Genomic DNA, 15,000 nt, shown 5'->3' on the forward strand with positions numbered 1-15,000 from the left:
AGCGTCATTTTAGGTTTGGAAGTTAGGAGTTAATTAAGAGGTGAAGAAGGAGAGGCTGACCAGGAGTGCATGTGAGTGAGGTAGGGGGATGGAAGGGGGAGGGGGAGATCAATGATTAGAGTAAGCGATGGTGTGGAGATGTATATGAGAGAGGGGTGTTTGAGTTGGAGAAAGGGCAACCGGATGTCAGAACAGGGTGACACGAATGTGTATGATTAATTTGTAACTTCACCTTCTACAGGATTAAGGCATCTGATACAAGATAGATAGATAGATAGATACATAAATAGACAGGATACATTAAAAGATATGGCAACTGAGCTGTGTATGTGTGGGGGGTCGTGGTGTCATGCCGTGAAATGTGTACGCAGATACCGTCCATCAGTATCAAACAATTTTTCTACCAACTAATCCTAAGTTCCTCCCGAAAATATTAAATAAGACAATAATGAAGAGGAAATTATGTGGGTAGGGAGACAGGAAAGGCGAGGATAATACTGTTTCTTAGTCTTTGGTTTAATCAGTTAGAGAAAATTAATTGGCAACTCACTAGGGGACGCTTGCTGGCTATGTGCTTCTGTTTCTCGGATTGAGTGACAGGCTTTCGTCTTGTTTAGTGTGATTGATGATTGTCCGTGTTTTTTCTCATGTGTTTTTGCGCGTTTGAAGGGAAGAACGGGGATATTAGGAGTCGAACTGAGCTGTTTGACTGGCAGTGGATGTGAGGGTGGCAGAGGAGTGCTAAATAAGGTAAGAAAAAGGAGAATTACGGGAGTCTTTGTTATCTGTGTGAGTTACCTGAGAAGAGCATGTGGAGTTAGGTGGAGAGACAGGCAGACCAAGGAGGAAGTGAAGGAGCGCTTGTGATTTACGTGGAGAGATAGGCAGACGATGAGGGAAGTGAAGGAGCGCTTGTGAGTTATGTGGAGAGACAGGCAGATGAAGAGGGAAGTGAAGGAGTGTTGTGGTGTTGATATGGTTGTGCATGAAAGCTGTAGGAGAAGTGAAGGAGTGTTGTGGTGTTGATATGGTTGTGCATGAAAGCTGTAGGAGAAATGCTTTGAGATGATTTGGCCACGTGGAGAGGATGGGTAATGAGACAGACTGAGAGTATGTGTGAGATTGAGGTAGGGAGGGAGAGAGGGAGGCTGTGGATGAGATGGAAGGATGGAGTGGTAAGACACATGATAAAGGGGTGTATGAGTTGGAGAGAGTGCAGTGTGATGACAAAGGACAGGGTAACATGGCGGTAATTCGTCTATAGCTACCTTTTACGGGATGCAAGGCGTCTGTAAATAGATAGATAGATAGATAAGATAGATAAATGAACTTGTCGATGGCAGATAGTTAAATAAGTAGGTGAGGAAATTTACGAAGTTTTACGATGTACTTCAAGATAGTTAGGTTAATAGGAAAGAGATGAAATTTGTTATATAGACAGGTGAGTGTGTGTGGAATTAGGCGTGATGACTTGTTCCTGTGTTTAGGGTATAGTTTATTCACTTTAATTTGGAGATTTTCAGCCTTATGTCACCCATTTCTTGTAGTTCAGTGACACAGTAGGATATTCTTCTGGCCTGGCATCTTTTTCATTGCAGATCTTCGTGGTTAGCATCATATTCTGGTTAGTAATTGAGATAGTTTAGGTATGGTGTGTGTGTGTGTGTGTGTGTGTGTGTGTGTGTGTGTGAGAGAGAGAGAGAGAGAGAGAGGGAGAGGGAGGGAGAGAGAGAGAGATGTGTTGGCATGTCCTGGGTAGACATTAAGCACCATTACACACCCATTTAGGTTCACCATTAACCCATTTACCTGCTCTTTAATTTAGAACTCTGTATTTAGCGATAGACGTGTGTGTGTGTGTGTGTGTGTGTGTTGGTAATGATTAACCTTGAGGCTGGTGTGTTTAAGCGTGAAATTAAGTGGAATGCAGACTAAAATTTGATGATTTTAAAAGTAGTTGACTGATGGAGCGTATCAGGCTTTCCTATATTTTTGCTGTCTGCGTTCTAAACTATGGCATGCAGGCTAAACGTACGTAATAACCACAGATCCTTAAATGACCAAAAATTAGGTGTTTCGACCCCACTTAGCGATATAAAGGTGAAACGACCATTAGACTCGACTTCATTAGTAAAGTATGTGACGCCTCTCAACCTCGACAAAATGACAAGCTGTTTGGATGTATAATAAACCTCATTTTTTTTTTTTTTATCTTTAGTTTTTTGCTCTGTGTTTGTTTTTGAAGAGTAGATGGAGAGTAAGGTGATGTTTAAGATAGTGTTATGAGTTTTATGTCTAGTAATATGTTGTAATGTTTTTTTTGTTACTGTTGTTACTGTTGATATGACTGTATTTTTTTTGTACATCATCATCGTCATCATATTAGACGGTGATGATGACGATGATGGAGGTGGTTTTGATGATGGTAATGACGATGACGGTGATAGTGGTTAATTGTGATAATGATGGTGATGATGATGAGGGTGATCGTGGTGTTAATTTTGATGATGATGATGATAATGGTGATGGTGATGATGATGATGACGGTGATAGTGGTGTGAATTGTAATGATGATGACGACGATGATAGTGATGTTAATTCTGATGATGATGATGAAACTTTGACAGCACTTTCTCCCATCTTCGTATACTTGACCCCGGTGACCTGTGACTCATCCTTCCTGACCTTATGCATTTGTGACCCTATTCCGGATTCGTGGGCTCTGGAGGCTCCCTGGTATCTTCTTTCCTTCCTTTATTCCTTCCTTCCTTCCTTCCTTACTTCTTTCTTTCCTTTATTCCTTCCTTCCTTCTTCTTTCCTTTATTCCTTCCTTCCTTCCTTCCGTCCCTCCTTCCTTCCTTCCTTCCTTAGTTACTTACGTACTTTCTTTCCTTCCTTCAATAACTTTACTTACTTCCCTACGAGAGAGAGAGAGAGAGAGAGAGAGAGAGAGAGAGAGAGGGAGCTGGTGTGTGAGTATTTGCACGCCAGTTATAAGAAGCATAAAAAGCAACTAAGTAGAATGTGTGTGTGTGTGTGTGTGTGTGTGTGTTTGCACGCTGGTTATAAGAGGCAAAAAATGAGCAAATGGCCAAACCCTCTCTGGCACAGTTCACACTTCTCTCTCTCTCTCTCTCTCTCTCTCTCTCTCTCATTATTATCTCCTTTTCTGGATCCTCCGTTTGTATGATAAATAGCATGTGCATCTGCTCATTCCCCTGATCTGAGAGAGAGAGAGAGAGAGAGAGAGAGATTTCAGACGGTCTCTCCCCAAACATGCCTCCCTTATGACATACAGACAGACTTATAACTCTTCCCATGCATGAAGGCCTGGGTGGAGGGTGGTCACTTCCCCAGGTTGAGGAAGCCCCGTAACACTTTTTCCTAAGCGATTTATTCTGTTCATTACACCTTACCGTCCTGTGCTTTTACGTAAATCCTTCTGCTATCGCCGTATGCATAAATAACGTGCTAAAGGACATAAACCAGTCATTCCCAAAAATAAATCGCTAAGGAAAAGGTGTTAGGGAGCCTACATCATGCCACAGAATCACAGAAAAAAGTGTAAATGGATTATTGACTTCTTTTTCTGGCCTCACTCCCTCTGTACAGTACCTGACGGCTTTAATATTAATCTTTTCTCAGTAGGTTTCTCTCTCCTTCACCTCCTCCCTTCGTCTCTTCTCGTCCACGCCCATTCACTTTCACCTATCATAATTCTCTCTCTCTCTCTCTCTCTCTCTCTCTCTCTCTCTCACACACACACACACACACACACACACACACACACTTAGTCTACCTCCTTCCGCCCACACTTTCACCTATGCTAATCTTTCTCGCACCCACGAAGTATTATGACTGTTGCGTGCGTGCGTGCGTGTGTGTGTGTGTGTGTGTGTGTGTGTGTGTGTGTGTGTGAAAACGAGGGGTGAGAATATCCTTGCCCTGAGGTGTTTGGTGATGTGTAAAATAAGTGTGTGTTCTGTGGTGAGGTGTGAAGATGTGGGAGTGTGTTTGTGGGATGAGAATTTTCAGTACTGATGTTGAGGATGTGTTTGTGCAGGACCGGATCCAGCACTTTGATGAAGGGGGGACGTGAATCCTAGCGAAATTAAGCGTATTACTTTCTGTTCAGTCTGACTCATTACCATCTATCAATCTATTTATAGCCATACGCCACTATCCCCTAAGGAGTGGCCATTTGTCCTTGTGTTAGTTGTTTTACGTTGAGGGGCACTAACTCTCCTCCGACCCACTTGCTTGACACCTAAGGAACACGTATGGGTTGGTTATATGGTTACCACCCAGCGTTGTAAATGGTTTCCTGACTTACAGGAAACCATTAGGCTTGTCACTCAGTGTAAAGCCATCTGAAGAGGAAAGAAGGGTATTAAAAAATGACCGGAAAGATGGGAAAAATAGCAAGAGAGGAGGGCGGAATCAGAAAAAGAATTATAATAGTGAAGGAAGAAGTTGGCAGCATTACATAGAGTGTGTGGATGATGGTCGCCACCATCTGTCACCAAGTCATTACCAAAGTCTTTATAATTTATTACAAATCGCCCATTTCAGTTAAATGATTCTGTAGTAACATATGTGTGATACTATTGCTTATATTTTGGTAAATAACGTTGACATTTTGTTGCGACTAATAATTTTTCTGTCAAGAATAAGGGGGACGTACACCCCTCAAGCTCCTGCCCCCTATATCTGTGCCTGTTGTATGTTAGGGTGTGGTGAAGAGATGTGTGAGGATGTGCTGGGATGATGAGAGTAGGTGCTTGTGTGGCTGGTATTCAGATGAGGAGTAAGAATGTGAGGAAGTGGATGTGAGGCCATGGCGAGGCAGCTTAATACTACCACATCAGCTTAACATCGAGGTGAGGAATGAGCACCATCTTCCTGGCAGCCAAGAACCACCACCATGCATACCTTTGGCACACACACCACCCCTCCCTCACCCTCACCCTCATCTGCTCCTCTCACCCTCATCAGTTCTCCTCTTCCTCATATGCCCTCCTCCTCATCCTCACTCCTATTACTCTTCTTCTACCCTACTTCTCACCCTCTCACCTATCATTCTCCTTACCTCTCCTCCCCCTCACCCTTACCTGTCCCCCTCATCCTCACCTGTCCTCCTTCCCACCCTTACCTACCCCCCCTACCACCCTTACCTCTCCTCTTCACTCACACCTTCCTTCCACTTCCACCAGTGCAAAGAACCCGTGTATTGAAGCTCCCAGTGACCTATTCTAAACCAATTTATATCTGCCAGTGTAAAATTAATATCATCCGCAGCTGGCTTGAAGTTTCTCGATCCTGTAGTACTTCACCCCTTCGTTTGGTGGAGTCGGACTGATGATGATGATGGTGGTGGTGGTGGTTGTAGTGGTGGTGATGGTGGTGACGGTGGTGGTGGTGATGATGATGGTAGTGGTGATGGTGGTGTAGTGATGATGATGATGATGATGGTGATGGTGATGATGACGATGATGATGATAATAATAATAACTATCTATCTATCTATCTATCTATAGCCCGACGCCCTAATCCCGCAAAGGGTGGCCGTAGACAAAACGCCTCCAAGTCACTCTGTCACCCACCATTTGACTCCCCTCCCCCCAACTCACCCCCCCCTCCCTCATATACCTCTCAACTCCATCCCTCCACCTCATCCTCGGTCTACCCCTCCCTCTCCCCCCCTCCACCTCACCTACATACACCCTCTTAGTCAGTGTTTCATTCTCCATCCTCTCCACATGTCCAAACCACCTCAGTGTATTTCTCCTAATCTTTTCAACCACATCCACATCTACCCCACAACGTTCCTTCACTTCTTCATTCGTCAACCTGTCCCTCCATGTCACTCCACATGCTCCTCTCAAGTAACTCATTTCCACTGCTCTCACTCTTGACTTGTTCCCCTCTTGCAAGGTCCACGCCTCGCTTCCATACGTCAGGGTAGGGATCACAATACCATCATGCAGTGACTTCTTAACTTCCATACTCACCTCCCTATTTCTCATCACTGCTTTCAGTGTGCCAACAACCTTCCTTCCCTGCTGTACCCTTTCACGTACTTCATCCCCCAAAGTTCCATCCTTACTCATCACACTACCCAAGTACTTGAATGCACTCACATTCTCCATATCCTCACCATCCAACCTCACTGCACACTCTGTGACTTCATTCCTCTCAAACACCATAACTTTACTTTTGTTTACATTAACTTTCAGCTTCCTCCTCCTACACACTGTCCCAAATTCATTCACCAAACCTTGCAACTCCCATTCATCTTCACTCAACAATACTGTATCATCAGCAAACAGCAACACCGGAAGCTTCCAAATCTCACCCTCATTCATTAGGGCCACCCCCACATCCACTGCCCTACCTTGTACCTCCTTTACGACCCCATCCATATATATATTAAACAGCCATGGAGACATTACACACCCCTGTTTCAGTCCCACATTGAGATCAAAGAACTCACTCAGCTCACCATCCACTCGCACCGTAGCCCTAGCTCCCTCGTACATACTCTTCACAGCACTCAACAATTTCCCCTCCACTCCATATATTCTTAATACCTTCCACATACCTTTCCTATCTATTCTGTCATAAGCTTTCTCCAAGTCCATGAAAGCAGCGTACACTTTCCTTCCCTTCTCTAGATACTTCTCCACTAAACATCTTAGAACAAATATCTGATCTACACACCCTTTTCCCTTCCTAAATCCCCCTTGTTCTTCTCCAACTAGCTCCTATGTCATATGCCTAACCCTATCAATGAGTATTCTACCATATATTTTACCAGTCACACTAAGAAGGCAAATACCCCTATGGTTACCACATACTTCTCTCTCCCCTTTTCCTTTGTACAGAGGAACAATTATACCTGATTTCCAGTCCTCTGGAACCCTTCCCTCTTCCCAAGCCAATCTACACAACTTCCATATCCACTCCACAACAATCTCACCCCCATACCTAAGCATTTCACCACACACTCCATCAATTCCTGGGGCCTTTCCCAGCATAATCTTCTTCATCGCTTCCACTACTTCCGACCTGCTGATCTCTTCCTCCCTCCTCTCATCTCTTCTTCTCCCAGCCATTCCCCAACCACTTACACTCACACTGTTCTCACTCTCTACATTCAACAAATCCTCAAAGTGCTCCTTCCATCTCCTCAATTTCTCTCTCTTTTCCACCAACAATCTATTATTCCTATCTTTCACTCCCCTACTATTTCCCCTTTCACACTGCCTTACTTTCTTTACCTCCTTCCAAAACAATTTCTTACTCTCCCTCCATTTCACACTCAAATTCCTCCCAAACTCTTCATCCACTTTCTTCTTACTCTCCTTCACCAGTCTCTTAACCTCCCTTCTCCTGCTCACATATACCTCTCTCTTCTCTCTCTCATCTTCTCCCCTACCTCTACTCGCCAACCATTCACCATATGCCTTCTTCTTTTGTTCCACAGCTCGTTTCACCTCATCATTCCACCATGCCGTCCCTTGCACACCCTTGCATCTCCTCCTCACTCCACAAACCGCCTCACACGCTGCGCTTATCTCTTCCGTGAATATCTTACATACGTCTTCCACCCCTTCCATCTGCTCTAGCTCATACCTTCCCAATCTTTCTTCCACTATGCTCTTATACTCTGTCCTCTTCTCACTATCTTGCAATTTCTCCACTCTTCTCACAGGAGCTGCTTCCTCCTGTCTTCCCCTTCGCCTCCTCAACCACTTTCTTTGCAGCTCTACCTTGGCTATCACTAAGTGATGGTCCGAGACTCCATTCCCCCACCCTCTCCACACCCTTGCATCCAACACTTGTCTTCTCATTCGCTCATCCACACACACGTAGTCTATCATTGCCTTTCGTTCAACAAGTTCACCATCCATCCTCCTCATTACTCTCCATGTATACCGGTGGATCATCTTATGACGAAAGTAGGTGTTGGCTATTGCCAACTCCTTACCAGCACAGATGTCCACCAAAGCACTACCATTCCCATCTACTTCCGCTGGCACACCCCACTGACCAACCACTCCATCCACTTGTACAATAATAATAATAATAATAATAATAATAATAATAATAATAATGATTCCGTCTACATCTCTTCTTGCAAAGTTAAGACACTCTAGACCAATGATAACCTAAATGATAACCAGCCTTAAATTAGCATAAAGATAATGACAAATAGTAAGATTTTGCCACTTTGAGGACAGCTGGGAGAGGGCGATGCTCCGACACCCACTGGCAACCTCTGTGTAGGTGTGTGGGTGGGTGAGGGTGTTGGAAAGTAGGTTAAAGGAGGTGAAAGAGGGTGGAAGAGTAGGGGAGTGAGATGGATGGGTGTGTGGAAGGGTGGGGAGAGTAAGGGACTTAGAGAGTGTTTTAGATTGGGGAAGTGAGTGTGTGTGTGTGTGAGAGAGAGAGAGAGAGAGTTATGATTGATGGTGAAGGTGGTAATGATGTTGATTTGTGTAAAGGTAAATATAATGAGAGAGAGAGAGAGAGAGAGAAGAGTAGCTGTACTGAGGGAATATTGGTATGAGAGAGAGAGAGAGAGAGAGAGAGAGAGGAAGAGAGAGAGCGTGTGGGTGTGTGGGCCAGGTCATTAAACTCTCCAGGCTTACAATGAAGTTAAGCTGTTCCATCCACCGTCACTGTTACACATAATTGGGGGCAAATTGATAATATTAACGCAGGAAAATATAGGACGGGGCTGAAATAAAGTAAATTGGTAAAATATATATGATTTCAGAGTTGATACACACACACACACACACACACACACACACACACACACACACACACACACACACACACACACACACACACACACATTCTCTCTCTCTCTCTGTCTCTCTCTTTCTCTCTCCCAGGTATTAAAATCCTGACTAGAATTATGTGAGAAAATATTTGACCTATTTTTACCGGCCTAATAAATCTAATAATACTTCTTTATTTATCTGTTTCTACTTCTGTTTTCGATCGTACCCACCAATTTATTAATAAAGGATTGAGCATGATTTATTGAGAGTATGGTTATTGTTTTTCATAATTTATCGTTTAGCGAATTACGAGACGAGCACATGGCGATCGACAGATGTGGTGAATCATATATAGGACAACTCTCCACCTCCCGTTTCCTCCATCCCCTCTTATCTCCCCGCCTAGCCCCTATCCTCCCCCCTGCAAACTCCTTCCCTCCCATCCCTATCACCCCACGTCCACCCACACTGTTGCTGGTGAAAGAGGCATATGGTAATTTCTTCCCTACTAGATGTTTCGTTGATTCTGATTCTTCCTTTTTTCATGTGAGTTTATTTAGCTCAGGATGGTATCTTTATATTGTAGGAGTTAGTGAGTTAGTGAGCTGTGTCGTGGTAGCAATAGTAGGATGTGAGATGTCCGTTGGGGTGAAGATGTTAAAACTATCACCATGAACGCTTTTCCTTGGTGAATAGAGTCGTGTGGCGTTATCCAAATAAAATCTGTGTCTATCCATCTGTCTGTCAGTCTGTTTATCGGTCTGTCTATACACTGTACAGTACTATACTGCTAAAAGAATCCGAAGCTGAGAGCTTGGATTTTTTTTTTTTCCCCCAATGAAACAACGAAATAGAGCCATAGTCATGATACGATTATTTCGAGATGTCAGGACATGGCTGTTGCATATGGAAGACTGGAGATTTCCATTTCCCCTTATTGTACCCTGTCCACCCCATATATTACAAAGAATTAGAGTTAGGGCGACAATTACGATGACAACGGAGGACAGATGTGGTGGTGGTGGTGGTGGTGGTGGTGGTGTTCAGCAAGGCACTCATCCACCCCCTTCACTTTTACTTTCCCCATCCGTGTCTCGGCCCCCCAGTCATCTCAATCCGCTAGTTCAGGGTCATCACATGCCTCATTACCAAGTCCAGCGGTGACTCCTCTCAACTCCCCTGTCTACTTTCACCATCTGCTTGAATGAACTAGCTGTAGGAGGACAGGTAACATGTATATCACTAATTAATAGGTAATTTTTGTGGTAACTTATGGTCCTAACATCATCATCATCATCATCATCATCATAGCCACTCACAGTCACCCATCTGCATCGGTGAACAAGGTGCAATATGGCAGGTAACAGATATAACACTAATTAGCAGTTGATTTTTGAGGTCATTGGTGCTCCTTACATCATCATCGTCTTCAGTGTTGGTGTCTTCCTTATCATCGTCATCATCATCATCATTGTTAGCATCTTCATCATCATCATCATCAGTGTTAGTATCTTCATAATTTTAATCAGTATCTTCATCACCATCATCATCATCGTCGTCGTCATAGCCATCATCTTCGGCATTGCTTCCTCTGCTGAACTGTCATCATCATCATCATCATCATCATCATCATCTCAGTGAATGGAATGAGTAGGATCCAGAAAAAGGAAGAGAAAGGGACAAGTGGAGGAGAAGTATCAGCAAAGTGTCATGTAAAAAAATTGGACACATTTCCTTTCATTTCACTTCTCTTTCTCCCCAGCGAAGAAAAATAGTCAGGAAATAATAGGGAAATAGTGAAAAAAATCGTAATTGGCTGGAGGGGTTAATAGGGTAAAAATAAGGGTATATCTGATCCACACTATTTTTGTGTCGTAAGGTGAATGAAATTGGTTGGTAGGAAAGAGAGAGAGAGAGAGAGAGGCGTTCAGATAAAAAAGGTAGATTGATATGGATAGGAAGACAGACAGACAGGTAGGTAGGTAGGCAGGAAGGTAGTAGGTAGATTGAGAGAGAGAGAGAGAGAGAGAGAGAGAGAGAGGGAGAGAGAGATGCATTCAGATAAAACGGTAGATTGATATAGATAGGAAGACAGACAGACAGGTAGGTAGGTAGGCATGAAGGTAGTAGGTAGGTTGAGAGAGAGAGAGAGAGAGAGAGAGAGAGAGAGAGGCCAAAGTCGCTGGTTAATGTTTATTGTTTACTCCTGGTGTTCTCCGCAAAGGCAATGTGCTTTCACCGCCGTAGTGTCTGTAAATAAGCAAACAAGGACCTCTCTCTCTCTCTCTTGTTTGTTGATTAAATTTTCAGGTGGCAGGTGGAAAGTACTATTGTTTACTCTTCTTTTTTTTATATTTTATTTTTGTATATTTTCTCGAAGGGAGGGCATGTGGATGTTGCCGACAGATATGCTCACGAGTTCATTCCCATCTCGATCGTAGGGTGATATGTGGCTTTTTTGTTTGTTTGTTTATCTCTCTTAGTAGGTGGAAAGTACTATTATTTGCTGTTGTTTTTCTATTATTTTCTTTTCTTGGAGGGGATGTTAAGCTAGGAGAGAGGGTATGGATGTTGCCGACAAAATCGCGTATTCGTAATTGAGGTTTTTAAATGGAGAGGAGATTATGTTTGGAAGTTTTTGATGTGAGATAGAAAATACTGATGTTTCTCTCTCTCTCTCTCTCTCTCTCTCTCTCTCTCTCTCTCTCTCGTATGGGTGTTGCCAACAAATGTGCATGCATATTCGGTCTCGTCTGAAGTTCCTATTGTGGTAGATTAAGTTGTTTTTCTACCTGTCTTGGCAGGTAGAAAGTACTGTTGCTCTCTCTCTCTCTCTCTCTCTCTCTCTCTCTCTCATATTTTCATACTCTTGCACTTTGTCTTTAATTATGCAAGTGTTCAGTGGATTTGTGAACGAAGACGAAATATTAAGGAAAAAAATCACACACAGCTTAAGCTCAAGAAAGTTTGTGAATATGGTTCCAAATTAATTCTTTCACATTCACTCAACTCGTGGTATACTGGCATGAGTGAAGAATTAAGAAGATTCGTGAATATGATAGGATTTACACATCAGTCTCTCACTTTCAGAAGATTTGTAAATATGATAGGGGTCACACAACTCTCTCTCTCTCTCTCTCACACACACACACACACACACACACACACACACACACACACACACACACACACACACACACACACACACACACACACTTTCAGAAGGTTTGTAAATATGACAGAGGCCACACATCAGTCTCTCTCACTTTCAAAGACATACACAGAGGTTTTGTGCTGATTCGGATTTATTTTTTTATTGTATTTTTTTTTTCAATTGTTTCCACCTCTGGGCATAGGCATCCCAAGGCCCAGTAGTCCTCCTACACACCTCCACAAGTCACCACTTCGGCGCTAACACCCACCGTCCATATCGAATACATGCTAGGGCTGTGTCATGCAGGACTGGTGAATTGATATTAGCGTGGGTATTTTTACATGTCGGCGGGTTTTCTGGTTTATCAGTAAAGTCAAAGCCTTAAACTGTTCCCTGCCCCAACTGGGGTTCGAACCTGGGTCCATTAGGACCGCCTTTTTAATACTGATTTAGCGTTCATAAAATAACATATGGAAGAAAATGTTAACTAGCCACGGACATAAAGTAACCCGTAAGGAGGAAGTGCAAGAGGCTCCTTTGCTGATGAGAATACGGCTGAGAATAAAGTAGTAAGGAAGAAGTGCAAGAGAGGCTCCTTTACTGATGAGAATACGGCTGAGAATGAACTAGTAAGAAGTGCATGGGAGACTCCTTTACTGATGAGAAGACGGCTGAGAATAAAGCAGTAAGGAGGAAGTGCAAGAGAGGCTCCTTTACTGATGAGAATACGGCTGTGAGGGACTTCTGCGCTGAGCTCCTCTGCTCACCCTCTCTCTCTGTTTAGTCTGTCAGTTGGCGACCCCACGGCGTAAGGTGCGGACGTGGGTGGGTGGCTCTCATCCCGCCCTGCCCATCGCTGCGTCTGTTGCTGTTGCTGTGGCCGCTCCTTCCTCGTCAGGGCTAGGATGGTCATGCCTCAGCCCTCCTAGGATAATCCACGCTCAGTCCTGCCTTGGTGCACCTAGGATAACCCCTGGAAACCCCTGCCCAAGTGCTGCTAGGATAACCTTTGAAGAATCCTACCCAAGTACTCCTGGGATAATCTTCGTACTTTTACTCCTAGCAACTGTGACACCGTATCCCAGGCTAGGACAATGTGGTGCTCCTAGGATAACAGCTGTACTCTTGCTGCGAGCCAGTGTAATGCTTCTAGGATTACCACCATGCTCGCTATTATCCCCTGTGGCACCGTATCCAAGTGCTAGGATAATTATGGTGCTCCTAGGATAATCACCGTATCACCGTTCTCTCTACTAGTCACCGTGAGATCGAGTGCCATAGTAATATTAGTACTTCATGCATCTCAGCTTGGATATTTTCGTCCCTTTGCGGCTTATAGCTCACTGCTCAAAGGAAGAAGAAAGACGGGACTGCGGCACTGCATCCTTTCCCTGGCATTGCTTCGTGACTTACGCTGTGTTCTATTGTTAATCTTTTGCTGCTGCTCAGTATGCAAGATGGAGAGATGGCAGTAATAGGTCAAGCTTAAAATGGACAGATTATAGTGGCGGGAATAAAGGACAAGATTTAGACTGCATCGTAACTGGCATCGTGTTGTAATCTCTCGCCACACCTCAGCCTGCGAGATGGAGAGATAACAGTTTTAGTACAAGTTAAAGTGAACAGAGTATAATGACAGAGACGGCAGTTTAGACCAAGTTAAAGTGGAGGGAGTATAGTGTTGGTAATAATTGTAAAGGGTGCGAGTGGGGTGGTGGGTGCTAATTCTGGGTGTGTCGTCAGCGCTGCACCGCCCCACCGTGGCGAGGGGCAGCAGCTGGGCACCCACACCAGCGGGTATATTTAGTGGTGAGACAGAAGCCGTGAGGGAAGGAGAGGCAGGAGGCACATGTGAGTTCGTGTGATTTAACCCTTACAGGACGGAAACAGGACACTCATAGCCTCAGTAAAAATTGTGTGGCGGTAGCCACAATAAAATAGTTTTATTTCCTTCGTCCTGAAAGGGTTAGTTGAAAGTGTCTAACCCGCAGAGGACGGGAAGCCAAACTCAAGCAAATATATAATTTTCTGGCGATATCCAGAATTAAATAGTTTAAGTTTTCAAACGTCCTGAAAGGGTTAGTGGAAACTTTTTAACCTTTAGAGGACTGGAAGCCACTGCTATAAAATCGTCTGACGGTAGTCAGAATACAGTAGCTTGTCAGGTCCTTTGAGGGTTAATGCGTGGTGGTCCAACAGCCATGGTGCGGTGCCTGGCGGGCCTCTAGAGGAGCCAAAGGTGCGCCAGACAGTGTTGAGAACATGTCGGATACAGGGGCGGGGTCTGCCACCTCCCCCACGCCCCCGGGGGTGTCGGATAGCGAGGGGGGCGTTGGTGGGGGTCGCACCACCTCCGCCTCGCAGGTGTCAAGGGCGTCTGGCACCAGCAGGACGTCCCTAGCTCCTACGGGGGCCACTACCACCATAAGCACCATCGCCGTCCAGTCCGGCAAGACCAGAATTGTCATCGCCCTCCTACAGGTACGCTGACTCGAATGTTTGGGTCGCAAATACACTTACGGCCGATTTCCTTTCGTAACTAAGATTTATTTGGGCAGGGAGGGCAGGAGGACGTATTCTAGTATGCTTAGGAGACTTTCTAACACCTCTTCTAAGTGATATCGTATACATACTACACCTGAATATTCTCCCGTATGGTATTATATGGAAATAGAGAAAAAAGCACTGGAGAATATTAACGTGCCTTATCCTAAAGTTCACTAGTAAGGAAGAAGTGGTAGGGAGTCTCCAAAACCTAGCAAGAGTACGGCTCAAGTGCAGCATCTTCACTTGGCATGTGTTCTCTCAGTACTAGTAAATCTTAAGTTACGAGAGGGAAATTATCGTAAGTTATTTAAGTGAATCTCAACCCAGAGTGCCAGCCTCTAGCCTAATCTAATGCTTTACTAGTCGCTGCTGTGTCGTTACTTATAATATTGGGTTGTGGAGTGGATATTTTCGTGGTTTGATTTTACAGTTCGTGTGAATTTTAACCTCGTGGATCCTGCAGACGTCCCCTTTAACTCTTGCTTGTACCAGACGATTTTATTCAG

At 44.3% G+C, this 15,000-nt stretch overlaps 1 protein-coding gene across 5 annotated transcripts in view; it reads left to right on the forward strand.

Moving 5' to 3' along the window:
• The window catches only part of LOC145407440 (uncharacterized), a 296,453-nt gene that overhangs the window by 5,207 nt on the left and 276,246 nt on the right, over positions 1-15,000 (forward strand). For 4 of the 5 annotated variants that reach the window (XM_080278367.1, XM_080278371.1, XM_080278369.1 and 1 more), the window contains exon 3: positions 14,147-14,428. In XM_080278367.1, coding sequence (XP_080134493.1) covers positions 14,147-14,428 — 282 coding nt within the window. Of the gene's footprint in view, positions 1-13,761; positions 13,799-14,146; positions 14,429-15,000 lie in introns of those variants that run through there. The other variant, XM_080278368.1, reaches the window with a different exon arrangement.

This window comes from Coenobita brevimanus, chromosome 73 (assembly GCF_032717465.1).
Source record: "Coenobita brevimanus isolate Jiangsu-jjx chromosome 73, ASM3271746v2, whole genome shotgun sequence".
Lineage (NCBI taxonomy): Eukaryota > Metazoa > Arthropoda > Malacostraca > Decapoda > Coenobitidae > Coenobita > Coenobita brevimanus.